At 49.9% G+C, this 27077-nt stretch overlaps 1 protein-coding gene across 1 annotated transcript; it reads left to right on the forward strand.

The window, feature by feature from the left end:
- Window positions 1-9378: 9378 nt before the first annotated feature.
- Window positions 9379-26592, forward strand: LOC116665531 (otoferlin-like). The gene is given in 21 exon segments (XM_032485427.1): window positions 9379-9444; window positions 11467-11586; window positions 11866-11970; window positions 13867-14066; window positions 15174-15317; window positions 16267-16411; window positions 16569-16692; window positions 17174-17248; window positions 17251-17348; window positions 17463-17641; window positions 18082-18199; window positions 19631-19660; window positions 20084-20227; window positions 23056-23122; window positions 23974-24110; window positions 24234-24325; window positions 24327-24366; window positions 24730-24873; window positions 25176-25297; window positions 25404-25592; window positions 26140-26592. Coding segments are annotated over 21 exon segments (2724 nt in total). The 3' UTR covers window positions 26525-26592.
- Window positions 26593-27077: the final 485 nt, after the last annotated feature.

The following is a 27077-nucleotide window of genomic DNA, read 5'->3' on the forward strand; positions in this document are numbered from 1 at the left end:
TGACATTTACGGAAAAAATGTGCCAATCTCTGCTACGAACACTCAATATTGAGGCACAAAGAACATCATGCAATAAAACCCTGAGACCTATTTCTGGATCTATATCCATTCTATTTATGGATCTATAGCCTGACTCGTGCCAAAAGAAAATGTGAAGCAGATCTGTTTCACCCTGTAAAAGACTTAGTGTGGTGAACATTACTAATATGCAACATTATGCAGTTCTCTCCCACTCTGAGTATGCAGAATTTGCTTTCTTGCCCTCTTGAAGTTAGGCACGGACATGGGACCAGCTCTGATCAGAGTAAAGTGGTAAATATTACATTGAGGCTGAAGCTTCTAATTGCCAGCACTGAATACGCCAGCCGTCGGTCCCCAGGCTGACAAGCCTGGGGCATCTGGTGAGATGGTGAGATGGTGGCTGAAACAAAGACTGCTGTGCCCCCTGCTGACAACACACAATGGAAATGCAGCTTGAGCACAAGAGAAACTTGCGGATAATAAACTACTGAGATGTAGAGGATTGTTGTTACCACCACACACCTTGTCTAACCCTACTGATACAACTAGTCTTTTTCTGAGTGAAAAATGAAACTGAAGATAGTACAAGGAAACTAATCATCCAAAATCAGCCACACAGAGATTTCATGCTGGAGCAAACTCTGGATGTTCATGACTTAATCCCATCACTGTGTTTTTCACAAAAAATAACCTTAAAGAAACTACACTGAATTAACACAAAGTTCATGTTGACTGTGTCTGATTAAAAAAAGAACTATGTTACAATCACCCTGTATTTCTAACCAATTTTTCTTGCCAGCTGCACTATTATCATAAAGTATTTTATTGCAGCTTTTCCCACCAAAAAAGAGGATTTATGACTTATCTTCTCTAAATAAAAACATCTGATTTATTACGGTTTTAAAACCAGTTTTTAAAGGGAGAATCTCTTTTAAAGCCATGGTATGGGAAAAGCAGCTTCCAAGTTGATACACAGGCACTTCCATCAATTTCATGGCCATCATGACCTAGTGAGAGCCCATTCTGTGACATGTATCTGTTCCATTAGCAAAAACACTTACCACGTGCTCCCAGAAGGGTCACCATCCCCAAAAGCACTGAAAGAGCCATCTTCCTTCTGATAGAGAAGTTCTCTCTGGTAACCTGAAGACATCAAAATAGACAATTAATGTATCAACTTGCAATGAATGGAAGCTTCTCATCATGACATCATATGGGGAAACATGGGCAGAGAATGAGAAAGAAAAAAGACATCAAATCAACTAATATTGAGTATTTTCTATATTATGTGCTGTGGGAGATTAAAAGCATTAATAAGACTTTTCAGACAGAATGCATAAAATAAGAACTGCAATATCCCCAAATTAGAATAAATTCAGAAGAATACAACATAGACAACTATTCTAGCCATTCCAAAGCAAGTAAATTAAAGGCAGAGTACTTAACTCTGTAGAGCTAACTACGATGGTTTCAAATGCTACCTATGAAAAATGCTAGCTATAGTATCATAATTAAATTTTAAGGCTAAAACAGGAAGTAAAAATACTTTCTATTCATAGGAGAGCAATAAAGAGGAGAAAGTTGCTAAATAATCTAAGACAATGGCTCTAGGACTTTTTGGTTATGGCCAACTGAGGTAAACCCCAAAACCAACTGGTCTGCTCAAACATCAACTCAAAGTTCTCACTAAAAAAAAGGAACATGGTGGTGGTAATGAAATCTCACTACAGAACTAAATTGGGGAGGGGTTTAAGGCACCTGTATCTGCTTTAATAAAACCAGATGCTTCATATCTGCAAAGATGGTTGCAAATAAGCAGATGCTTCATATTTGCAAAGCAATGCATGCAGATCTCAAAGTCCAGTGACTGGGAAGTCACAGGCCAAAGACTGAAAGATTCACCAATCTCAACAAACCAACCTGCTAAAAATGAAATGAAAATAAAATGAAATTAAAATTTAATTTATCATTAAAAAGCAAGCATAAGCAGGAGCAAAAACATTTCCAACTCAAGGCTTTATCAATGATTCTCTGATCACCAAGAATTCTTCCTGCAAACTACAGGATTCCACCACAGGAGGTGAGTGCACACAGAATGCACCCTGCAGCCCAGCCATGGAGCACCTGGCACCATGATTATTTGTAAAATGTTGAATTCAATCCCTAATAAACTCTAGTAACAAAAAAAAAATTTACTGTATGAATACCTCATTTTAGAGGCATCAATAACTATAATTAATTATTCATATTTGACTAACAAAACATGAGCATTAATAGTTGAAAATTACAGTGCATCTGCTCTTGCCATGTCCAAAACTTTTCTCCTTCAGCCTTTCCACCAGAAGCCGCAGATCTGAGTATCTGACTTAAGCTACTATAAGACAAAATGGACAAAAAACAAGACCCTGTTTCATGGTGGATCTTTAAGACTGGTGGTAAAAGAAATGTAAGCAGCATTTAAGTGGTGACAGAATTTTCTTAATTGAAGAATGGGGTGTTGGGTTATCATCTTTACATTTAAAACTGAAATATCATGGCACAAACTTAAATAGCCAACCTGTATCCAACATTATGTATCAGGAACTGGTCATAGCCCTTTTCCACTATGAACTCAAGTGACTCTCACAACTCTATGAGGTGGAAGCTATTGTTATTCCCTTTCTAGAGATGAAGAGACTGAAACTCAGAATACACCCATGTGCAAGGTCATACGGCTGGTAGGGACTGAAGATAGGCACCTGCCAAGGCCCACCTGTCTCTTTCAATGATTAATATGTGAGAAGTCCTTCACTGAGTAACTTTTACACACTCTCAATAAACAATAGGTATCACTCCATAACATGGGTTTAGAAAAAGGCTTTCTAACCATCCAATTTTTAAGAAAAAAAATTGACTACATAAATTTTGTTTTAAACTTTTCCATGGCAAAACACTATAAGAAAAGCTAAAAGACAGATGACAAATTAGGAGAAAATACTTGCAACTATGTAAGACAGATAAATGGCTAATCTCCTTAATATTAATATTATATAGATTTTATGTATATGTTTATATATATATTTAAATACAATGTCTACATATAGATTATATAAAGAATTATTTTTTAATTTAGGGGAAAAGAAAAAATAGAAAGAGAAAAAAATGGACAAAAGACAAGTACAGACATTTCACAAAAAACAAAGACAGAAAGATAGACATTAAAGTAGGAGAAAATGTTCAACTTCATAACAGGTGAAACACAAATTAAAACTACATATTGAGATACCATTTCTCACCCATCACATTATTAGCAAAGATTCAAAAGCTTGACCATACACTCTGCTGGGGAGGCTATAAGAAAACCAGTACTTATCCACTGCTAAAGGGAATTCCAAATAGTACAGCTCCTATGTAGGAAAATGTCTATAACTTTTGACCCAGTAATCCCACTTCTAAGGATCTAACCTGAAGATACACCTCCAACATGACAAAAACACGTATACATTTGCTATACTTCCAACATGACAAAAATGATGGCAACGTTATTCATAACTGCAGAAATAATTTGTAAACTACTTAAATGCCCCTAAACTGGAGACTGGTGGAATAAACTGTGGTACAAGTATACAGTGGAATACTATGCAGCTGTGAAAACAAGAATGAGGACTATCTTTCTGAAATCATGCAGAGCCATTTCCTGGATATATCATTAAATGAAAAAGGCAAAGTCTAAAATAGCACACACAGTATACTATCTTTTGTGTACAAACAAGAGAAAATAAGAAAACACATGTTAATTTCTGCTGAGAGAGGAAGAGAGGGAGAAACTAGAAACTCATGCAGAAAGTTACACAAAGGGCACAGAGAAGGGATCCGAGAGGGAGAGATACCCCTTTGCATACACATTTTAGAATACGTTTGACTTTTGGAAGCATGTTAATGTTCTACACATTCAAAAAATAAACAAGAATGGAAAAGGATTAAATGGCAGGCACTATTAACGTGATCTTAGTTCACTCTAACATGTTTTAGTTTTCATATAACCTTAAAAAACTCAATATATAATCTCTTCCTTTGTCAGAGCTGGTTAAGGATCACAGAAAAGCAGACTAATTTTCTAATGTTCACAAAGGAAATGAGCGAAAGAGTCCAAGACATTTTCCCTTAATTTCCAATTCAGGACTAAATCCACCAGGAAGCAGAGTTTAACAGTGAACTCAATCTGATACAGGCAGGAAGAGGAGGGGAAGGGAAAAAAGAGAAGGGAAGTTGTTTAGCTCCAGGGCCCTCCATCCCCAGAGGAGTTGCTTCTGTGAGAAGATGGACCAACCCCGAGGAAAGGACCAAATGTCCCCAAGGCCCTGAATCACATCAGCAACTGCAATTCCAAGTGTGAGTAATTTTAAAACCGGTCAGAGAGATAAGATCAAGGAGATGAGATCAGTGCTCACGGAAATTACCCCTCAGGTGGCTGACCTCCAAGAGTCTCAGTTAATACCAACAACCAGCACAGTTCTCCCACCGGGCAGCCAGCCCAGAGGAGGGGGAGGGCTCGCAGGCAGTCTCCAGGTATGGAGTGCATTTCTTGAGCTAGTTTAGATAAGACTGAAAATCCTAACCTCCAGCTCTGCTCTCTGGGTAACACAAGGAGGGACTCAGAACTGAGCGAGGGGGCCTATACAACTCTCCCCATGAGTCTCCTGGGAGGCTTCCTTCCTCATCGTAAGCCAGCCACGCATGTCAGTGACTTGAGAAGGTTTCTAGGAACATGACACACTAGTAAGAGTATCAAGCTGCTTCTGCTACAGTGGAAGGTAGAAGAAGGTTCCTGGAAAAGGTAAAGGACACAAAAGTATTACTACGAATAGAATGAGTATTGCTGTGGGCATCAGGGTTCGGGAAGTAAACACGAACCAAGGTGAGTAAAGGCTGAACCTGACAGAGAGAGAGTGGGAAGGCTGTCTAGGAGAGATGATTACATGAGGACAGCTAAATGGGCCACACGTCTTTTAATACATGCATGATATCACAGAGTCTTTATAAAATTGTTCTTTTAATTTCAGGACAGACACTCAGCTGTCCAGTGGTGGCAAGAACCAACCTAAAGCTGGAGAGCCTGGGGCTCAGTATGCAGTAACTGGGAACATCTAACAGAATCAGGGAACTCATGGATAGAAACTAGGAGAGTTCTAGAGCCTTTCAAGATGATATTCGTATAATTTTACCTAAAAGAAAAGAGAACAACTTCTAGAATTAACCTTTCTCATTGATACATTTCCTTCAATCAAACCTTTGCATGACTTCTTCCTAAAAGCACACTTACTATTGTTAGTTGGGTGGTCATCTCCACTTACCAATCCAGGGAACTAGGATGTACAAATGTGACCCTGCCCAGGAAGAACTCAGATTGATGGAACAGTGTGTGTGTGTTTAATTCCAAAATTACAGCATAGTTTGTAATACAAATTGGAGGCAAAGGATCTTACAATAGGTCCAAAAATACAACCACATCAAGAAATAACAGAGCACATGGAAAGCATTCATTACAAAGATCTAGACAGTAGCCAAAAACACTCCATGTCACGGCCTGGATGTACTTCCAAGTACAGTAAACTCCACACACTGTAGGATCAGAGAACAGAAAGTGACAATCACAGCATCCATGTTCAACCAGGAAGTACTCACACCTGCATAAGTAACTTTAATACCTGAGATGAAAGACCTAAAGACTTTAAGTCACATTGCCAGGTTTGACTTACAAACACCATCAATGTCACCCTTCGCAAGGTTTGCATCTGTCAATACCCAGGGCCACACTCCTAGAAAGAATAATTTTAATTTCCTTTTAAAATATGTTTAAATGTTCTCTAAATTATTAGTCACCCATACTCCTAACTCACTGCTGATCACTTGTTTTTGTGCAAAACGTGAAGATATTTCCCCCCTTTTTTTTTTACAATTGCTCAGTTTTGAGAGTTTAGGCACACACATGAGCATACATTCACTCATACCCAAAGACACAGACACACATCCTCTCACTCTCATAAGCAGAAAAAGCCATTTCATAAATTAAAGTTTAATAAATAAATAAACTGTACATCAACAACTGACTTTTTAATCTTAAATGAAGGATACAGTTCACTTCAAAATAGAAGACAAACATAACTAGCTCCCTCCCTCCTGCCTAAAGTGCCCACTCCCAAGGGCACTGTCTGGACCCCGCCGAGGAGGGAGCACTGGGGGCTGCGCTCCCCACCGCCGAGCCCTCCCCCAAGAAGCCCGGCCGGTTCCCAGCTCGCCCACCTCCCCCCGGGCCCCACTCCCGCCGCACCACACGCACCACTCACACCTCTCGGGCGACTTCTGCCGCCAGCCCGGCCCGCCCGCCCGCGGCCCCCTCGCCCGCGGCCCCCTCGCCGCCCCGGGAGCCCGCGGCGCCCTCCACCCCAACCCGGCCTGTGGCGCCTTCCCGCCCGCGCCTCGCGCCGCCCGCGGGGTCCTCGCCCCACATCTTGGCGGCCGCCGCCGGCGGCGCTGTCCCCCCCGCCGCACCGCACCCAGCCCGGGACCCCAGCCCGCCTGGCCCCACCCGGGCAGGGGCGAGCCGGCGCCGCGAGGCTGCCGCCGAGCCGGGCCGACCAACCCCAACGTGGAGCGAACTTTACCTCAGAGGCGCGGCCGCCAGCAGCGGGGTCGGTCCTGGGCGCGAGCGGAGCTCCTCAGCCCGATCGTCAGTCACCGACGGCGGCGGGGGCAGAGGCGGCGGCGAGCGGCGGCTGCAGCAGCGACGGTGGGGGCATTGGTAGCAGCGGGGGCTGCTGCATCGGCGGCGGCGGCGAAGGCAGCGGCCGCGGGAGCAGCGGCGGGGGCACATCGCACTCGCCGGCGGCGGGAGGCGGCAAGCGAGCCAGGCAGGGAGGGCGCGCCCCCAGTCCCCTCAGCAGCCTGCGGCTTCGGCCGGCAGAGCCCGCACTCCGGCGATGCGGCGGCGCGCTGCTCCGGGTGGGCTGGGAGCTCGGAGAGCAGCCCGAGCGCCGGGGCCCACTGCGCGGGGCTCGACAGAAGAGCGAGGCCTTGGCGGGGACCCGGGAGGGGGCTGGGCCGAGGGGCGAGACAGAGCCCGAGCCGTTGGGCGCGCAACCGCCGCCTGTCCCGCGAGGCCGCTGACCTTCCACCTGCGGGGAACGCTTTAGGGGTGGGGGAGGGGCTCTGCCACCCGCCGGGAGCGCAGCGCGCGGTCCCGCGCCTGAGGGACGTGGGAGGGGCCGGCCTGGCCTTGAGTGGCCACGTGCCAAGGCCCGATCCCCTCACCGAGCGCCTCTTGCTAGTTCTCCTGCTTACACAGGGGCCCTGCCCTCAGCTTTCCTGGTGAATGGGGTGGGGGTGGGCTGCCTTTGGACATGAATCTTTTTCTTTTTTTTTGGTCTCACATTGCAGGTTCATCATAAAAAGAATTAAAAGATAAATCACATATTTTAAGAAGACAATTCTATCACACATAACAAACACAGGATTAATATCAGGAATATATAATAAAATTTGTAGATACTGACAGGCATATACAGACTAGACAAACAAGACTATACTGTAAAGCACAGGGAAATATATACAAGATTTTGCGGTTTATGTCAATGAATACATGTATGTTGATGTATAACTGAAAAATTGTGCTCTACACTGGAGACTGACACAACATGGTAAACTGACTATAACTCAATAAAATAAAATTTTTAAAAAACATTATAAAAAGATAAAAATTATTAAAAATGGTATCACTTATATGTGGAATCATCGTGTGTCAGCATGACAGTGGAGGAGGAGCGTGCCCAGCCCTAAGACCCCGCATCAGGCCACTGGAGCCACCACTGACTTGGCTGAGCGGTGTGTTTTATGCAACCACCGTTTAGACAGTTTTCTGTCACGCGTGTATTCCTGTATTTACAAAAAAAAAAAAGGAGAATGAAATAAGGTAGTGTTTGGAGTAAACCTTCCTGGGTTCAGCTGTCACCCCCACCACTTACTAGCTGTGTCACTAAGTTACTCGCTCACTCTGGGTCTCACTTTCCTCATTAATGAGGCAGCACATATCGGAAGTTCCTTCTGTGATGGTCTCTATTCAGGCTTCAGTGATATTGCCCTGCTTGCTACCATGCCTGGCACAGGATGATTCAATAAATGCTTGTCATTTTTATGATTATCTAAATAATTTGCACTTTCAAAGCACATAAGGAAAATCAAAGACACTGTGTGTGATTTCCCATAATAATGTCCTACAATAAGTAAGATTCTTGGTATCGCACGTGGAGCATGTAATAGGGATTCCATAAATGTTGTGAATTAAATTGGAAGCACAGTTATTTTGAGGTATAAAGTAAGTGAAGGCAATTTTAGCTTCAGAAACAAAAGCATTAAAACAAAGAATCATGTTGGAAAAAATCTGATAAATGCTATAATATTAATGGCAATGATATATTGCACAGCTTTGTCAAAAACTTCATGAAATATAAATGACATTTCCATTAAATTCAAAGTATATCATGTAGGTTTGCTGAACTGGCTGATGGTTGACAATTTATGGAATATATCAAGGTAAATAAGAAATATCTGAAGGGGGAAAACCAAAACATATTGGGTGCTATGAAAATGCTTAAGAGAGAACGTCCTGGCAATCTTCTTTTGTTTAACCTTGATTTCTAATTCCTAAATTTAAAAAACATTTTGGGTATCAAATAAAAATGATTCAAGACATGTTTTTAATGTGTTTTTACATGACAACAAGCTAAATAATCTCAATATTATGGTTTTATTCTCCACCCCACCCTGGGCATTAAACACTTAACCTATACTTTCAAATTTCTCACTTTATTTAGCAAGTGGAAACCAAAGAAGTCCTGCTTAAGATGCTCTAATAAAAAAAATTGATAAACCATTCTCTGGTATCTAATGCAAATCAGACCTGCTACTTAATTACTGTGCTTGCATGTAAGCTTCTATTGCTAGGTCTTGTTTAGTGTGTGTGTGTTTGTGTGTGTGTGTGTGTGTGTACAGTCTTAATGTCGATCTGTTTCTATGTGTTGCTTTGTTTGTTTGGTCTCGGATCCTTCTAGTCCAGTATTAAACTACAGGAACACCCCTCAGAGCCCAGGGTGGTTCGCAGCGGGTGCACCTGGAGGCAGTGCCGGGGTAGCCAAGCCCGTTTTATAGACTTGAGGAACCCAGCCTGCTTGATGGGAAGGCAATCTCTGGAGCTGGGCTGTTTGTGTTTTGCAGACTTGAAAAGCTGGAGAACAAGGTCAAGACCAGCCAGGACAAAATGGATGAGATCACCGTCAAGTGTGAGGAGGCAAGCAGAAAAGCATCCCCCAGGAGCTGTGGGAGATGCTCAGCGCCCAGCAAGTGCACTGCGCTGGGCTGATAGAGGATAAGAGCCAGCTGATCAACGAGGTACTACAGGCGAGAGCCCAGCCCGGCCCCGCCCCAGGGCATCCAGCTTGCTTTCCCAGAATGGAAAAAGGTGGAGGTCTGACATCATTACCCCGCAGGTGGAACGGCTCAGGCAGTACAATTCTAACCAGAAGAAAAAGCTCTGGAGTCATTTTAGAATTATTGGCAACCTGCTAGAAAGATGTACTGTCAGAGCAAATGCTGTTCCCTATTTTATGTGTTTAGCCAAGGAATGGAACTTAGTCTGCAGTCGGTGCTTTCCCACCTTGGAACCTGGGCATTCATTGCTCAACCGGAAGACCCTAGGCTTTCCGGGAGCCTGCAGGGAGATGTACAGCAAGTGGTCATCGAGGGGGAGGAAACCTGTGCTGCTCAGAGAGGGTCTGTCCTGAGCTGAGCCCCCTCTGCCTGACAGGATGGGTCCAGGTGGGGTGTGCTTCACAACCTCTTGCTTCTGTGTCAGTAGGTGACCGACCTTTGACATGCTCTCTTTTAGGAGTTAAAAACAAAAGATGACCAGTACATAAGGATTTGAAAAACAGTCAGATGACATCTGCCTGCTCCTGGAGTGGATGGAAGAGCAAGTGAAGAACGTGATGAGAAGCTTTCACCAGGAGCGCTGTCACATTGAGGTGACTGATGGGGTCTGAGAGAGCTGCCCTCTGCCCCTGGGAGGAGGCTGGCTCTGTCCTAACCACCAAGGAGGGCCCCAGATGTCTTGGTCTTCTGATTTCTGTGCCTGTTCTAGGGTTTCATTCATTCAGTTACTCATTCACTCACTCACTCATTCATTCACTCCTCCAACAAATACGTGTCCGGTGTCTATCATGTGCTAGGCATGGACCAGGGTTCTGGGGATACAGCCACGGACAAAAGAAAGTTTTCAATGGAGCCTGTATTCCAGCAGGAGACAGCTAGACACTAACCAGATAAATGGCTCAGTATATAATGTGACAGGTGGTGATAAATGCTTGGAAAGGAAATAAAACAGGGTAAGGTGAGAGGAGTGGAGGGAGAAGATCAGTGCTCCAGACCCATCAGACCTCCTGAGCTGTTTGTCTGACTGATTTATGACAGTCAGGGACAGAGCGGGGTGGGAAAGGGGCAGGCCAAACAGGACCCGGGAACCAATACTTTGAATTGGAATGAAATGTTAAAGATTGAGATGGAGACAGGCCTTTCCAAAATGGAAGAGCCAAGATGGTGGGGCCTCTCTCTTTGGACTGCTATAGATCCATTTCTGCATTCCCAGGCCCACCCCATCCACTGCCCCACTTCTGTGAGCTCCATGCTGCCTTTGCTTTGTGGGAACCCCAGCCAGAGCAAGGCACCAACCCGAGTCACAGCTGAATTCCACGCCAGGGCTGGCCCTGGGACTGCAGGACACCAGCCTTCCCCCAACGTACAGACTTCGTAACAGTTTCCAGGCAGCTCCTTCCTTTAGGTTGCACGAAACTTGGCGAGTATGCACTTGGATTTGACTTTGTGTCACTTGTGCTGTTGTCTGAGAGTTCTTTGATGCAGTGGGTCCTGTCTAATCCAAACAGACAGGTCGTACAAAGCATTTGAAGTGCAGTGGCCAGAGCTGCTGACCAGTAACGAGAAGTGGGAGCGAGCCTGCAGGCGCACAGCACCAAGGAGGAAACAGGGCGGCCAACAGTGGAGTGGGCAGGTGTGTCTGGGTGATCAATGGAGTGACACGGGTGGGTGGGGACCCATGACTGGATCAGGTCTGCACTGCTGGCGGGCACTCCAGTGTGGCCCAGTGGCTTGTGGGTGAGACAAGGCAGCATCCTTCTGAGGTGGCGGGAACTAAATCTGTCACGAGGACTGGCTTTGTCCCTGGGAGGGGCTCTTAGGCATCCCAGGATGATGTTCCTCTGGGGACCCCACTCCCCAGAGTGCCAGCCCTGCGGTTCTGCTCTGTGGAGGCGTGCGTGGCTGGTTACCCAGAGTGGGGCTGAGGAGCCGGGGACTCATCCTGAAACCTGTCTCTGGATGTGCCGCCTTCCTTCTCCTCAGGGTCTCCTCACAGGGGAAAAGCTGCTGGGCCTTCTCCTGCCCCTGGAGAAGGGCAGGTGTTACCTGCTGAGGAGGTGCCGCCTTCTCAGTGCATCTCCCAGCATTGCCTCAGCCCCGGCAGTGGGACGGCTCTCCTGGGGCTTCGCTGGACCCACCGTGTCCTCCTTCCCTTTACCTGCTCTCCTCGCAAAGCACACGGGCCTCAGAGCCGCATAGCTGCCGCCTGTCCCGCCCCTCCCTCTGCTGGCCCCTCTCTGCTGGGACCCTGGGAGCTGGGGATACTGAGGGGAGCCACTCTGCCTGCTGCTCTCAGGGGCGGGGGCGGGGGTCTGGTGACCCTGGCTCCGGAGAACTGGCTGCCTTGGTGTCTGAACTGGTCCTTCTGCTGTTGTCCATCAGGCCCTTCGGATTGAAAATGAAGATGACTTGTCTAAACTTCCTCACATGCCAAGCTCATCACTCACCTCCCCCCCATGTAGGGTGAAGCTCAAGGAGAAAGAGAGTGTAAAAAATTCTGGAAGTTCTGAGAAGACATCACTGCTTTTGAATACTGCTTCTGGAGGCATAGAGAAACAGCAAGTGTTTTATGTCAGGGACCGCTAACTTAGCATTTCCCGCATTATCATAATGTTTTTGTATTTGCAAAGGGCAAGATGGCTGGGGATGAGATGCTGTTCTTAGGCTGAGGCCCAGGGGGTCTTTTGCTGGGACTCCCTCAGGGCCAGGTCTCAGCCACATGAAACCTGGGCTGACCAGGCCCTGAATATTTTGATCTGTAACACTTTCCTGCAGAGCAAGGCCAATTTTTAATGCCTGTCTTTTTCATTTTTGTGTATATGTGCATGGGAGGAGGTAATTAGGCTGATTTATTCATTTATTTTTAGAGGAGGGGCTGGGGATCGCACTCAGGACCACGTGCATGCTAAGCATGCGCTCTAGCACTTGAGCTCTATCCTTCCCCTAATGCCTATCTTTTTTGTTGTAACTAAATGACTATTCTGAGGATGCGATCATGTTAAAAATAGTACATAATTTTAATTTTAAAATTAAAAACTTGAATTCAAAAAATGTTTTTCAGTATTGCTAGCCCCAGGGTACATATGCTTCCAAAAAGAGTTGGCTGAGTGGACAAAACCCAGAAGCCATAAAGAAAAAAAAAGGGACATATTTGACTGGCTTGAAAAAAAATTCTATAGGGAGAAAATCACTAGAAGCAAAGTTAAGATACCGATGACAGGAGAGAGAAATATTTTTAATTCACATCAGAGTTAAGGGCTAACTTCCTTCACATACAACGAACTCACATAAACCAGTAAGAGTAAGACCCACAACTCAATGGAACACACCAAGGATATGAACAGACACCTTTTAGAAGAGACAATACAAGTAACTTTTTAACATATGAAAATACATCAGGCTTTCTTGTAAGAGAAATGTGAATTAAAAGTGCTGAAATTCCATTTCTTCTGTCAGGTTGGCAAAAATCTCCAAGTTTGGTAACATGTAGTGATGGCTGATGTTTAGGAAGTAAGCATGCTCATAATTTGCTGGTGTAAATGTAAATTGTTGGAGCCTCCATGGAGAAGAGCTTAGCAGGATAGATGACCAAACTGTATAGTACACTTGACCCTGTGATTCCTCTTCTAGGATTCTATTCTCTGTATATCTCAGTACAGTTGAAATGATGTGTTTGTCCTAGCTTATTCACTGCAGCATCAGGTGAAATAGCAGAAGACTGGAAATGACCTAAATTTCCATCATTAAAGAATTGATTAAATAATATATGGGGCATCTGCACCATGGAATACTATACAGGTGTAAAAAAGAACAAAGAAATTCTGTATATACTTATGTGAAAAGCTCTATAAGGTTTATTGGCATGTGGAACTGTCCTATGTCTGTAGTAGAGTATCATTCATGTGACAATGGGGAGGAAAAGTGTGTGTGCTTCTGTGGACATGTATTTCTTTGGAAGGATGTCTAAGACATGGATAACACTGGTTTGCCCGTGGGAGGTAAACTGAATGAACTGGGAGGCAGGAGGAGGAGGAATACTTGTTTAAATTTTAAAATTCAAATAAAATTTAATTTGTATTATGATTTGATGATATTTATATCGTGGAAGCATTACGAGTGTCAGTAAAGTGAACACCTGTGATCCGGATTTAGAAATAGCACATTATCCCTGTTTAGATGCCCCTCCATGTGCCTCTCCCTGGTCCCATCTTCCTTCTTCCTCAGTCTTCCTCCTTGTGGTTTCTTCCCTTGTGTAAAGATCTCCTCTGCATCTTTGCTGTAAATTCTCTAATCTTCTGTAAACTTTTCTCCATTTCTTCTCTTCCTGTCTGTCTTCATGTACTCATGCAGGTGTACCTACAAACCCCTTGTACCTTTGTCCAGATCAGCCCCCAGCATCTCTGTCACCCCTGCAGGAGCAAACCAGTCTGGCCTCAGCATCGGAGCCAGTGGAGCAGCTGGTCCTCCAGGGAGAGAGTCAGGGAACCACAAGAGCAGGAGCCCCCGCCTTCTCCCAGGCTCATCCACCCCAGTGACATCCTCAAGATCCTGCAGGCCTTTGTCATGGGTCTGAGGAAGCCCAGGTGGGCTGCGGGGCTGGAGGGCTTGCCCGAGAAGTTGGGGAGCTGGTTGGGATGCGCGGCCCAGCAGATGCCAGCGAGGGGAGAGGAGGCTGCTGAGCCAGGTCTTGGGGGAGTGAGTGGAGGGGTGCCTGGAAGGAAGGCAAGAGGACTCTGTGGACGTTACAGTGAAGGACATGCATGTAGAAGCGATTTGCCTGTTTTCACTCAGGATTGATTCATTCAGTGAACATTTGTTGGGTCTGCTGTGTGTGCAGGCCTCTTGGGGATCATGCCTTGTGGTCAGAATAGTGTCAAAGCATGTACGAGGTGTCACGTGCTCTGAGGAGGGTGCAGTCACCTCCATTTGGCATGTCACAGAGGGCTTTAGGAGGGGATGACACCAGAACCGGGCTTTCCTAAGTGGACAAAGTAGGGGAAAGGGTCTTTCAGGATGTCACAGAACAGGGAAAGGCCTTGTTCAAGAATCATGACTGGAGAGAGGTGTGGCTGGAGTGTCAGGATCTGGGGAGTGGGACCAGCTTGGCTGGAGGAGCCAGGCCAGGTCCTGAGAGCCTTCCCCAAAGTGCCCAAGGTCTTGATCTTCCCCCTTCAGTGGACCGGAGCCAGAAAACGATCTTAAGCCACGGGACTGTCATGGTAGACTTGCGTTTTAGAAAGATGTCTTTGGTGGCAGGGAGAGGGCTGATGCTGGGTGCAAGGAGAGTAGTCGGAAGGTCTGTCTGGGTGGGAGGGGCTCTCCTGGATCAAGGCTGTCCTAAGACGAGGTGGGGAGCAGATGACAAACTTTGAGAGCTGTTTTGGCTGCATTTGCAGAGGAAATGGGCAGAGTAATGAGCTGTAAAGCCAGTGAGGTAAACTGAGTGAGAGAAAGAGGGTGAGTGAAGCTGCAGGGGTGCTTGCACAGAAGTGACAGTGGTGCCAGGAATCAGGAACGTTGATGATAAGCAGGTGTTCTTTCTGAGAATCTCCCGCACAGCCTGCTGAACTCATACAGCTGAGAGGGAAGGTGACAGGTGGAAAAGCAGGACGTCTGCGAGGGGCAGGCACTGCTTGGGCACCTGGGTGAAGGCAGGTGAAGACGAGCGTACCAGTGCTCTCAACCTTCAGGGCCCTCCGGGTACCAGTGAAGTTGCTGAAGGTCGTATGCAATGACTCAAAGGACCCCGAGTACTGGAAGGCCCTGAGCACGGTGCTCCCTCCCACCAAGCAGAGCCTCTGGGCGGCTGTATTTACGGCCTTGGAGAAATGCCAGTAAGTGTGCATGTTATGCCCAGGAGGAGGAGGGAGCCGGGCAGGTCGGTGGGAGGAGGATCGTGCTTGGAGTGGCCACATTTGCCACCTCCCTGTCCCATGAACACTTAGAGAGAACAGCTGCCTTTGGCAACCCCTGCTGTGGAGGCGGGGTGGGGGGTGGGGTGTAGTGTTGGGGGCGAGCCCTCTGGCACTGCCCTCCCTGTCCTGTTCCAGCTCACCTGGCTCCTTCAGTGCGGGAGGACTGCTCTGCTGGGCGAGGCTTCTGGGGTACCCTTCCACCTCCAACCAGAATAGAAGTGCAGAGATCCTGGCTCCTACTTGGTGGAGGATGGAGGATCCAATGGGCCGCTAACCGATTTTTCTGCCCAATCCTCTTCCTGACCCAGGGGGCGGAGCTGCTGGTAGAAAACCAGCCTCCGGAGAGAACTGGCAGGACACGGAGCTCCAGCAGCCGCTGCAGCGGTGTCTGGACTGCAGGGTGGGTGACAGAGCCCTCCAGGGAGGGCGGGCAGGATGCTAGGGGAGGCAGTGAGACCGGAGCCGACATTAGGAAGTGAGGTGTCCCCTCCCCGGCCCAGCCCAAGGCAAGGGGCTCTGAGATGCGGGCTGCGGTTGTGCCCCATAGATGTCCGCAGTTTTTGGCACCAGCTGCTTGTGGGACCGCTCTTCAAGGCGGTGACAAAGCCGGGGATGGCTTCAAGCTTAGAGCCCTTCCTCGTGGATTCTTCTCTTTGGTCCTAACACCCAGTCTGTGAGGCAGAAAGGGCAGAAAGGATTCTCCCCTTTCACAAATAGGAGAATCAAAACTCAGAGACTCAGACTTGCCAGGAGTGAAGGCTCTTCACTCTCTGCCAGCCAGGCTGTCTGGCCTGGAACGTGGGGGAGGGGGAGGCTCCAACGGGGACCAATATTCCCCTGCCCCCACTCGCGCCTGCTCCTGTGACAGCTGGGACAACTTGTCCACGGCCTGGCAGGAGGAGGAGTCTCGCCTCCTGCTCCAAAGGGAAGAGCCCATTGGCCACACAGCTCCGGCAGGTGGGGCTGCAGGGAAGAAGGGACTGGGTGGGGGCCAGTCTCCTCCCCATCCTACTGTGAGGTTCCTTGTGACGGAAGCTGAGGATGTGGTTCTTGGGAACCCGGGCTGTTCAGCTTTCCCTGTCTCCCCAGGTCAGATGGCAAAAAACTCATCAGGAGAGGGAGCTCTCCCCAGGCTCCCCAGGCTAGGACACTATGTCCCCCATTTCCCAGATTGGACCAGCAGGGAAGGCCAACCTGCTGCCCATCAATGGTCCAGTGGACGTGGACCGAGGTCCCATCATGCCTGTGCCTGTGGGCATCCGGCCCGAGCTCAGAAACTACCGGATCAAGGGATGTGAGGACTGCGCTGGGCCCCTGCCGTCCCTGCTCGCAGCAGGCCCTGCTGTGCTCCGCTTCCCCGCCCCCTCGCTCTCTCCCTATCAAGGATCTGTGCACATATTACATGGTTGGCATCAGACTCCAGCCATCTTTGGCAACCTCAGGCCATGCCTCATTTTCCAGATAAGGGTGATGAAGGCCAAGGAGGGGAAGTGACTGGCCCCAGCTCACACCCAGGAGCCAGCAGCAGACCCAGGCTGCTGCCCACCCAGTGCCTGCCCCTTCTGCACCATCACACTGCCGCCATCCAGGACCTATCCCAGCCCTCCGTCTGCCCCCGAAACCCACCTCACCTTGAAGCCCCTTCAGGACACCCGCCCCTTGTCAGCTTTCCCTGCCCGGTCCCCACCCATGCACTGCCCACCCAGGGGCCAAGTCCTTCTCAGGTGGCCTGGCACCCACAGCTGGTGCCCTTGACTGAGGGGCTCTCCTCTTAGCCCATCTCATGCAGGTGCTGTTCTGGGGCCTGTGGGACCTCAAGCACGTGAACCTGGCCCAGGTGGACCGGCCAAGGTGGACATCGAGTGTGCAGGGAAGGGGGTGCAGTCATCCCTGATCCACAATTACAGGAAGAACTCCAACTTCAGCACCCTCGTCAAGTGGTCTGAAGTGGTAGATCTGGGCCCCGGGGTCGCTGGGCAGAACTGGGTGCAGCCGGGCAGCTGGGCAGGGCCGGGTGCCTCTGGCCCTTCTCTGGGCTCAGGCCGTGCCAGCCCCCACCCCCAGGACCTCCCGGAGAACGAGCTCCTGCAGCTGCCCTCGGACATCAGCGTGGCGGCTGCCGGGCCTTGGCTGCAGCACCCTGGGGGGCTCCCAGCCATCAGCTCCCTGCAGTGCTTCCTCTCCCGGCCCCCAGACCACTCAGCCCCCACCTGGAACAGCACAGGAACGGCCATGCCCCAGAGGCCCACGGATGGGGCTCCAAGGATTTCTTCCTTGGGCTCATCCCCTAGTCAGAGTCAGGGAGGCCAGGAGGGAGGACCCACCCAGGGGCCAAGGAAGGCTGCCCGGGGCTGCCCCTCACTCTCAAGCCAGAAAGGTCCAGGGCCAGGTGTCCTTAGAGGGCCTGAGGGCAGATGACTTCCTCTGCCAGGTCTTGAGAAGACCCAGGACCCCTCCCAGCCTCCACTGTGTCACTCACTGCAGCCCACCCTCCTCTCTGGCCACCTCGTCCTCTGCCTGTGCCAATCTTTTCTCCCTCAGCTGTCGCCTCCCTCCCTCCCCCCTCATAAAGCTCCAGAATCAGCTTTAACCTCCGGTCATTTCATCCACCCCTGACTCTCACCATTACTCCTGCTCTTCCCTGTCTGTCTGTCCATCTCTCTGTCCAGGCAGACTCCCCCAGGGCTGCCGTGTGCTGTACAATGGGGGGGCCCTCCTCTCACCCCGCAGGGGAGGTCGTGGTGAACATGGAGCCAGAGGTGCCTGTCAAGAAGCTGGAGACCATGGTGAAGCTGGACGCAGTGAGGTGCCTGGGGTCAGTCCCACGCTGGCTGCGGATGTGCACTTGCATGTGACACTTTACCAGAGCCAGGCCAGTCCACACCTGTGAGACAGTACATTGATAAAGTCACTTCTCCTTCAGCATGTGATGGGACAGGGCCTCCCCTGACTGCATGTACACACAGCCCTGTCCTAGACTGTCCTGGGATGGCATGCATCTGGGGACACATGCCTGAAAATGTGGTGCGCATGTATGAGAGGCAGGGAGGACAGTGACCATGTGAAGTCATAGCCTGCAATTACTTTTATTCCAACAAACACCATAAGCAATGGATTCCTTGTGTGAACAACAGGGTTCTTTCCAGAGGGTCCCTGGGTTCCTTCCCAGCCATTCACAAAAGACCCTCCCACACCTGGCTTGGGGACGAATTTCCGGGTGGAAGTTCCTTACTCGTCCTTTGGGACTAGGGCTGTTTAACTGCCAGAGGGAGACCTGGGGGTTCAGATGTGGAGGTGGCCTCTGCCGAGGAGGGCAGGATGGAAGCCGGCCTGGAACAGGACATCCTGGGTCCAGACAGTGTGGAAGAAAGCGGTAGGGCCTCCCCCCAGACCCCCATCACTTGCTCTGTACCCCATTCCTCACATCGCGTGCTTCATGCAGCCTGGGGTGCCCCCCAGCTTCTGAAGCCTGAGCTGGGTCTGAAAGGATCTTCCCTTACCCCCATCATCCTGGTCCCCAGAGAGTCCCAGCTGAGTTAGTGCGGGTGTGGCTCTGGGGAAAGGGGAGCAGCTGAGGCCCAGGCCTGGCCCACAGGCCCGGGTGGCACGGCTAGGGCTCTGGGGCAGCACCTGGAGACCCCACGCCCCCCTCAGCTCCCAGCCTCCTGACCTCCCCCTGAGGGTATCCAGGCCATCAGTGAACAGAGGACATCACTTGCCCAAGCTTCCCCATCATCCCACAGGCCCTGGGCTCCTGTGGGGCCGTGTCACCAGGATCCTCTTCAGCTGTGTCACTGAGTGTCCACTTCCCTGTTGAGGCCCTTGCCCCCCTGTAGCCGACATCACCAAGCGCTGGCCTCATACCTTGCCAGCCTCCCCTCCTGACGCGGCCTGTGCACTGCAGGGATCCCCTGGCCGTGCGCAGCCATCCCAGGGCCCAGCACCCCCATTTAGACTCGGTGGAGCCCTGCAACCGGTCACTTTTGAAAGCCCCCAGTGATTCTAACATGCAGCCAGGGTTGCCAGCCACCGCCCTGGAAGGACTGAGGAAACATCTGCAAGGCAGAGCCTTCACGGCCTCAGAACTGGCTGTGTGAGGACAGGCGCTCGCAGCGCACAGGGAGCGGCCCTGCATCAGCTCCCTCTCCTCCTCCCTCCCTGGCTGTGCCGCTGCCTTCACGTCCAGCCCTGTGGCTAAGGCCTGTCCCTGTCTCCTTGCTTCCCCCCTGCAGACTTCTGATGCAGCCACCACGGTGGACGTGGTGAGTGTGGGGACCACAGTGGGTTCTGGGGAGAGAAGACCCTACACCATGCAGGGTATCAGGCCAAGGGGAGCAGCTTCAGGGACTGAGACACCCCCAGCCCCTGGCGCTCTGGCCAGCACACACCCCCGGAGAGGCAGCTGGAGAGAGCTGCTTGGGGAGCAGGGCCCCCGGGTGCTGGTTCTGCCTCAGCTGGTGGTTGACACTGGCAGGTCACGACCCTCTGTGGGCCGTGGCATCCATTTCCACAAATCAAGGCCCTGCCCCCTTTGACATTGGTGGCCCCCCAGGGCCTCCTGGAGCCCAGGGCTTCCGGGGAGCAGATGGTCAGAATGGATGGGGGACTCCCAGATGGTCCAGGGCTCTGGGAATGGTCAGGTTGCGGGGACGTATGCAGGACTCCGGACCTGGCCAGCCCTTCAGGCTGATGAGGACGAGAAGAAGAAGAAGGAGAAGGGCATATCAGAAGAGACGGAGGAGGAGGAGCTGGATGAGAGCATGCGGGACTGGCAGTCCAAGTGCTTCGCTGCCATCGACACCATGAAGGAGCTGAGGCCTTGGGCCGGGGTTGAGGCCCGAGGAGGGACTAGGCTGGGAGAGCTGACCACATCTCCCCATCAGACCCTCCAGTCCAGCTTCTTTCCCGGCCCCTACTCTATCAACATGAGCTTGGAGCAGCCTTGAAGTTCTAGCTCAAGACTCACTTTTTCCAGAATGAAGGGCCAGTCCTCCTTCACGGGCTTGGTTTTCTCTTGTCTTCATTCATTTTCTGCACAAATATCTCTTGAGTATACATGATCAGACACCAACCTGGATGCTATGGGAGCCTAAAGATAAGATGCCGTACCTGCCCTGGGTATTTCCTGGACATGCAAAATGGACATGTAAGCAGATCCATCATGGTGCAATAACAAAGGCAATTCAGTGCCTGGGGGAGTCAGGGAAGGCTTCACAGAGGAGGTGACCTTTGAGGATGAAGAGAAACATGCACTCAGAGGCCAAAAGGGAACAACTTCTCAGTAGCACCTGCACGTCTATTTCTATCTAACACCTCACGCTACTTTACTTTACACCCCTCGGTCACCGTTGCTGTGAAACGTTCTTCCCTATCGTGTGCACGTGGGTTCTGTCTGCTGAGCCAGATGGCAGTTTCCAGAAAGAGCATTTCTCCTCTTCCTCATTTGTCTTTCCTCCACACTGCTGACCGAGCTCAAGGCACCCCCTGACTGACTGGCTGACCAGGAGGGACGTGTGCCTGTGGTGGTGTTTCCTCAGCCGAGCTGATCCAGCCACACTCTCCCCCCAGGCCCTTTCTGGGTCCCAAGTTGGGTGTACTGCTTACCATCCACGTTAGTCAGAGCACAGGCTAAGCTGCTGTAGTAAGTTAGATTGGTGTAAGCAAGGAGAAGGTGGTGTGGTGATTCCATGGTGTCAGGGAGCAATACCCTGGCATCTTGTTACTGGCATCTGTGTGGCTAGAGATGGCTTGCCATCACATCCCAACACCAGTGCACAGGAATTGTCAAGACAAGAGGAGGCTTCTCCCTTCCCTTTAAATGCCCAACCGAGAAGCTGCAAATACCACTTTCACTCATGTTGGCTGGAATCTAGACCCATAGTCACACTTGGCTGCAAGGGAGGCTGGGAGATGTCATCTTAGCTTCACGGCTGTGTGTCCAGAAACATGTTTGAAGGGCAGGAGAGCTGATAACTGGGGACACCTAGTAGTATCTTCTCCCCCCATCACCTCCTGGATTCAAGTTGGCCAGGCAGGAGCTCCATCCATCCAAGAGGCGGCCTTGTGTCTATTCCTGTCATTTGCACAGGCTACCACCAGGTGGCGGTGGCACCTTGGTTGAAACCTGGTGATTTAGTGTCCAGTGTGTACTGACTGAAGCACATTTTCTTTTTCTTTTTTTTTAATTGAAGAATAGTCAGTTTAAATGTACAATTTCTAATATACAACGTAATAGTTCAGGCATACATATATATACACATATTCGTTTTCATATTCTTTTTCATTATAGGTTACTAGAAGACACTGATATAGTTCCCTCTGCTATACAGTATAAACTTGTTGTTTATCTATTTTATATATAGTAGTTGGTATCTGCAAATCTTGAACTCGCAGTTTATCCCTTCCCACCCCTTTCCCTCCTTGGTACCCATCAGTTTGTTTTCTATTTCAGTGAGTCTGTTTATATTTTGTAAGTTCATTTGTCTTTTTTCCAGATTTCACATATAAGTGACTTCATATGGCATTTTTCTTTCTCTTTCTGGCTTACATCACATAGAATGGCAATCTCCAGATCCAACCATGTTGCTGCAAATGGCATTATTTTATTATTATTTATGGCTGAGTAGTATTCCATTGTAAAATATACCACAACTTCTTCATCCAGTCATCTGTTGATGGACATTAAGGCTGCTTCCATGTCTTGGCTATTGTAAATAGTGCTGCTATGAACGTTGGGGTACATATATCTTTTTGAATTAGAGTTGCCTCCAGATATATGCCCAGGATTGGGATTGATGGATCATATGGTACATCTATTTTTAGTTCTTTGAGGAATCTCCATGCTGTTTTCCACAGTGGCTGCACCAAACTACATTCCCGTCAACAGTGTCGGAAGGTTCCTTTTTCTCCACACCTTCTCCAGCATTTATCATTTGTGGACTGTTTAAGGATGGCCATTCTGACTGGTGTCAGGTGATACCTCATTGTAGTTTGGATTTGCATTTCTCTCATAATTAGCGATATCGAGCATTATTTCATGTGCCTATTGGCCTTTCTATGTCTTCACTGGAGACTCGCTTGTGTAGGTCTTCTGCCCATTTTTGGATTGGGTTGTTTGTTTTCTTTTTATTAACTTGTATGAGGTGTTTATATATTCTGGAAATAAGCCCTTGTCAGTCTCATCTTTTGCAAACATTTTCTCCCAACCTGTAGGGTGTCTTTTTGTTTTGCTTATGGTTTCCTTTCCTGTGCAAAAACTTATAAATGTAGTCAGCTTCCATTTGTCTATTTTTGCTTGTATTTCTATTGCCTGGGTACATGGCCCTCGGAGAATATGAAACACATTTTCTTATTTAGTTGTATTCTTCTACATTAAAAAAGTACCTCTAAGAAGCAACATTAAAGGGCACATGTTTTTCAGTGATACACAATTTAAAGAATCATAAACTTCTAAGAACGGTTAAGCCATATTGTACATATCATAAACTTTTTTAACCCACTTAAGCAAAGCTCATGGTGGGTTTGAAACCCAGTAGGAAAGAATTTCTGCTTCTAAGCATTGAAGACTGGTCTGAGACCACAGAGTGGGGTTAACAGTCCCCTCCTCAGGAAGGGGACTGTTAACCCCTTCCCTGTTCCTCATCTCATCTTTTGGCAGCAACTTCAACAGCAAAAGGCCCCAGGAATTGACTTGGAGGAGAAGGAGGAGATGGGCAATACTGAGGGTGAGCCCTGGAGCCCTGGAGCCCTGTGGGGTGGGAAGCTCCCCTGCCTGTCACACCCCGGCTATTTCTCTTTCCCCTTCTCATGGGCCCCTAAAGCTGCAGCAGCCAATAGCAGATATCAGGCATCCTTGGCCACCAGGAAGCAGGCTGAGGCCCTTATCTACAGTGGCTTTTACTCTGATCAATTCAGCAGAGTGATGGACAGACACTTAAAGCCACAGAGCATCAGAGCTGGAAGAGACCTCAGCGCTCATTCCATTCAGCATTTCTAGACATTTTCCATGGAACACTATGAGTGGGTATTCTGGAGGGAAAAGGGAGTTCTTGGGTCAAATGGGTTAAACATGTCCTTGGGTACAGGACTTCTCAGTGCCTTTAGTATACAAATGTTATTCTCAATCTCTAAAAGGAAGACACAGGATAAATTATTTCACCAACTTATTTTCTGTGTGTGTGTGTGTGTGCGCGCGCGTGTGTGTATACTTTCTTTTAAAGCATTCCAAGAACTCCTACACCTGGTGTTCCACTGAATGCTGTTTGCAAAATGCTCATATAGAACAATTCTCTTAATGTTAAAGACAGGTGGACTGAGGCCAGAGAGCAGAGCAAGCTGGCACCAGAGCCAAGCTTCTTCCATGCCCCTGTCAAAGGGCACAACGTAGTCTTTGCACATTCCCGGCATCCTGGGTCCCGGCCCCGTGGGAGGCAGGCATGCCAGGCAGCATTGTCTGCATGTTCCAGATGAGCACACAGAGACCTGCAAAGTTAACCTAGCAAAGCGCCGGAGCTGGGTGTCCAACCCTGGCCTTCCTGTTCAGATCATCTCCACCTCCATATCTGTTTCTGGCCAGGCCTGAAGGGGCTGATGAAGGGCAAGGAGAAGGCGAGGGCTGCAAAGGAGGAGAAGGAGAAGAGAACCCAGAGCCTAGGCCCCAGTCAGGTGTCTTAGGCCCCCGAGAAGAAGAGACTCAAGATTGATGAGCTCAAGGTGAGGGTCTGGAAGCAGATGCCATCAGAGTGTGGGGGTCACACCTGGGGCACCAGGTGGCAGATGGGGCAAGACGGAGGTCCAGGGACTGGCCTCAGTTCCTGATGGCCAGGCCCTGCTCAGGTGTACCCCAAAGAGCTGGAGTCAGAGTTGGACAACTTCGAGGACTGGCTGCACACTTTCAACCTGCTGTGGGGCAAGATGGGAGATGATGAATGGCTCGACTGAGGAGGAAAGCATTGTGGGCCAGTTCAAGGTCAGGCAGAGAGTGTGGGTCCAGACCCTGAGCCCCAGGCCCTGAGTCCTGAGCCCCTTACCAGCTCCTCTCCCCACAGCCAGGTGGAACCATCGGCTATCCTGCTTGATAAAATATGAAAATAATTCCATGCTGATTGACAAAGAGCATCTGCCCTGAACCCAGCTCCCCACCCCTCCTCTCGTAGAATTGCCTCCCTGGCCACTCCTTCCAGAAAACCTGACTCCCTGTGATCCAGCAACTAAAGGGTTAAGGCCCCACCACAGCAGGGCACAGACCCTCAGTGCTCTTGGCTGTTTTGAGTGCCACCCCTGCCTGTGCCCATGGGAACCTGCACCCTGACCCACGCTTGCCTCACCCCAGGGCTCCCTCTGCACGAACAAAGTGCCCCTCCCAGAGAACGTGTCTTGGAAAGCCGGCTACAACCCCACCTATGGCATGTCACAGGGCATCCCCAGCAATGACCCCATCAACGTGCTGCTCCAAGTCTCTGTCACCCGGGTGAGAGTCCCCTCACATCCCCTCCCCGCAGCCCCGCAATCCTCCCGCCCAGGAGGGGCTGAAGCAGCTGCAAACTGACAGCCTCCAACTGGGAGGCACCCTAGAGGTCAGTGAGTCTGGTTCCCATAATTTATAGGGGAGGAAGCCAAGGCCCAGAGAGGGTTGGCATCTTGCCTAGGGTCACAGGAATCTCTGGTCCAGTGCTCTGCCCTTCACCATCACGGGGCCATCAGGGAGGGAGCAGGGGCACTGGGAGATGAGGAGGGTGTGGGGAGCCTGCTCAGGACCACCCCTCCATCCCAGGCCAGAGACCTGCACCTGCAGACATCAGTGGCAAAGCCGACCCCTACATCATTGCACGGCTGGGCAAGACAGATGCCCGTGAGAAGGAGAATTCCATCTCCAAGCAGCTCAAGCCTGTCTTTGGGAAGTAAGGCCTCTTGCTTCCCCACCGCCACCCCAGCCTGACCTCCTCAGCCCAGACTACCTCCCACCCCACCCTGACCCTCAGCCCTTCTCCCAACCCCTCCCACCAGGTCCTTTGACATCAAGGCCTCCTTCCCCATGGAATCCATGCTGACAGTGGCCATGAATGACTGGGATCTTGCAGGCGCTGATGACCACATCGGGGAAACCAAGATCGACATGGAGAATGGCTTTGACAGCAAGAATTGCACTGCCCGTGGCATCGCCCAGAACTATCCACATGCACGGGGCAGGGTGGGGTGGGGCTGGCCACACCTGCTGCACCTGGACTCTATAAATGAGATTCAGACCATGTGGTTTGGGAAGGGAGACCTATTATGATTTCTGTCCCAGCCAGGCCTCCACCCCTACAGGCTCTGGGCTCAGCCTTCAGGGGCCAGGACAGCAGATTCCAAGACAGAGGGGGCAAGATGAGGAGAGAAAAGGGGGCTGAGAAGAGGGGCAACACTGTGTGCTGGGGAGAGTCCACAGGGCATCTGGCCGGCCTGTGGGCTGTGTGACCCTGATCAAGCCCCTTAACCAGTCTGATGATCAGTTTCCTCATGGAGTCTTTGACACTGTGGAGGAGTGGACACAGTGGGGGAATGGTGCAGGCCGCACCTGGGGAGACAGGATGCTCGTCCTTGGGACACTGAGCACGTGGGGTTGGAGCCCAGGGCAGGAAGCCCTAGTGTCTCAGCCGATCCTGGAACACAGGGCAGGACTCACTGACATGGAGCAACAGCCAGCCCAAGAGAACTGGCCGGGACCATTTCCCCCAGCAAGCCCGTGTGTCTCCTCCCACAGACATGGCTGCAATATCTGGCAGGACCTCATGAAGCCCAGGCAGATCCTGACCCATCTCTGCAAGGAAGGCAAAGTGGATGGCCCCCACTTCAGCCCCCCTGGGAGAGTGAAGGTGTCCGACTGCGTCTCCACGGGACCCTCTGAGATCGAGGATGACAATGGTAACAGGAGGCCGGACGCAGCCATGGGGATCTCAGAGGCCGAGGAGGGGCCCACAGTTCCCTGTGGTGGGACAGCCCCCCTGATCATCACCCTAGCATCCCCCTTCTGTCCCCCCAGCCACTGCCCTTCCACCCCACCCCACACAGCCTTGCCCACTTGTTGCCTTTTCTCTTCCTCTCAGCATCCCTGTGGGGTTGGGAGGGTCTCCCCATTCTGCAGGTGAGAAAACCGAGACCCAAAGGGTTTCAATGACTTGCCCAAGGTCACACAGCTCTTCGGAGGCAGAGCAAGGGTGTGGGCTCTGGCCATGCTCTGCTCTCTCCCCTTCTGCTCCTGACTGACCCTAATCTGTCCCCATGTAGCCCTACGTGGTGGGTCATGCCTGTTTCTAGGGATCTGGGAGTAGAACTTCCTCCTTTATGACAACCATTACCATGTCTTCATGTCTAACCATACCTGATTAAACAAATCCTGGGCACATTTTAATACAGTACCACACATACTTGATGCCGTATACACAGGTAATGATGACTTTAAAGCGATTAAATGCTTTAAGTGAACATTAGACTGTCAGGATTTATTGGCCATAATACATATGCTGCATTTGACAAACATTAAAAAAGTTGTGTTAATTTTTTTTTAATTGATCAGTATGCCTCTTTTTCTACTTCTGCCTATCCCAAAAGTATCCGTTGGGTTTCCATACTATAAATTCCCACGTGAAATCTCCAGACTGATCATTTATAGTTTTGTTCTTGAAATCCTTGGGATTTTAA

This window comes from Camelus ferus, chromosome 8 (genome assembly GCF_009834535.1).
Source record: "Camelus ferus isolate YT-003-E chromosome 8, BCGSAC_Cfer_1.0, whole genome shotgun sequence".
Lineage (NCBI taxonomy): Eukaryota > Metazoa > Chordata > Mammalia > Artiodactyla > Camelidae > Camelus > Camelus ferus.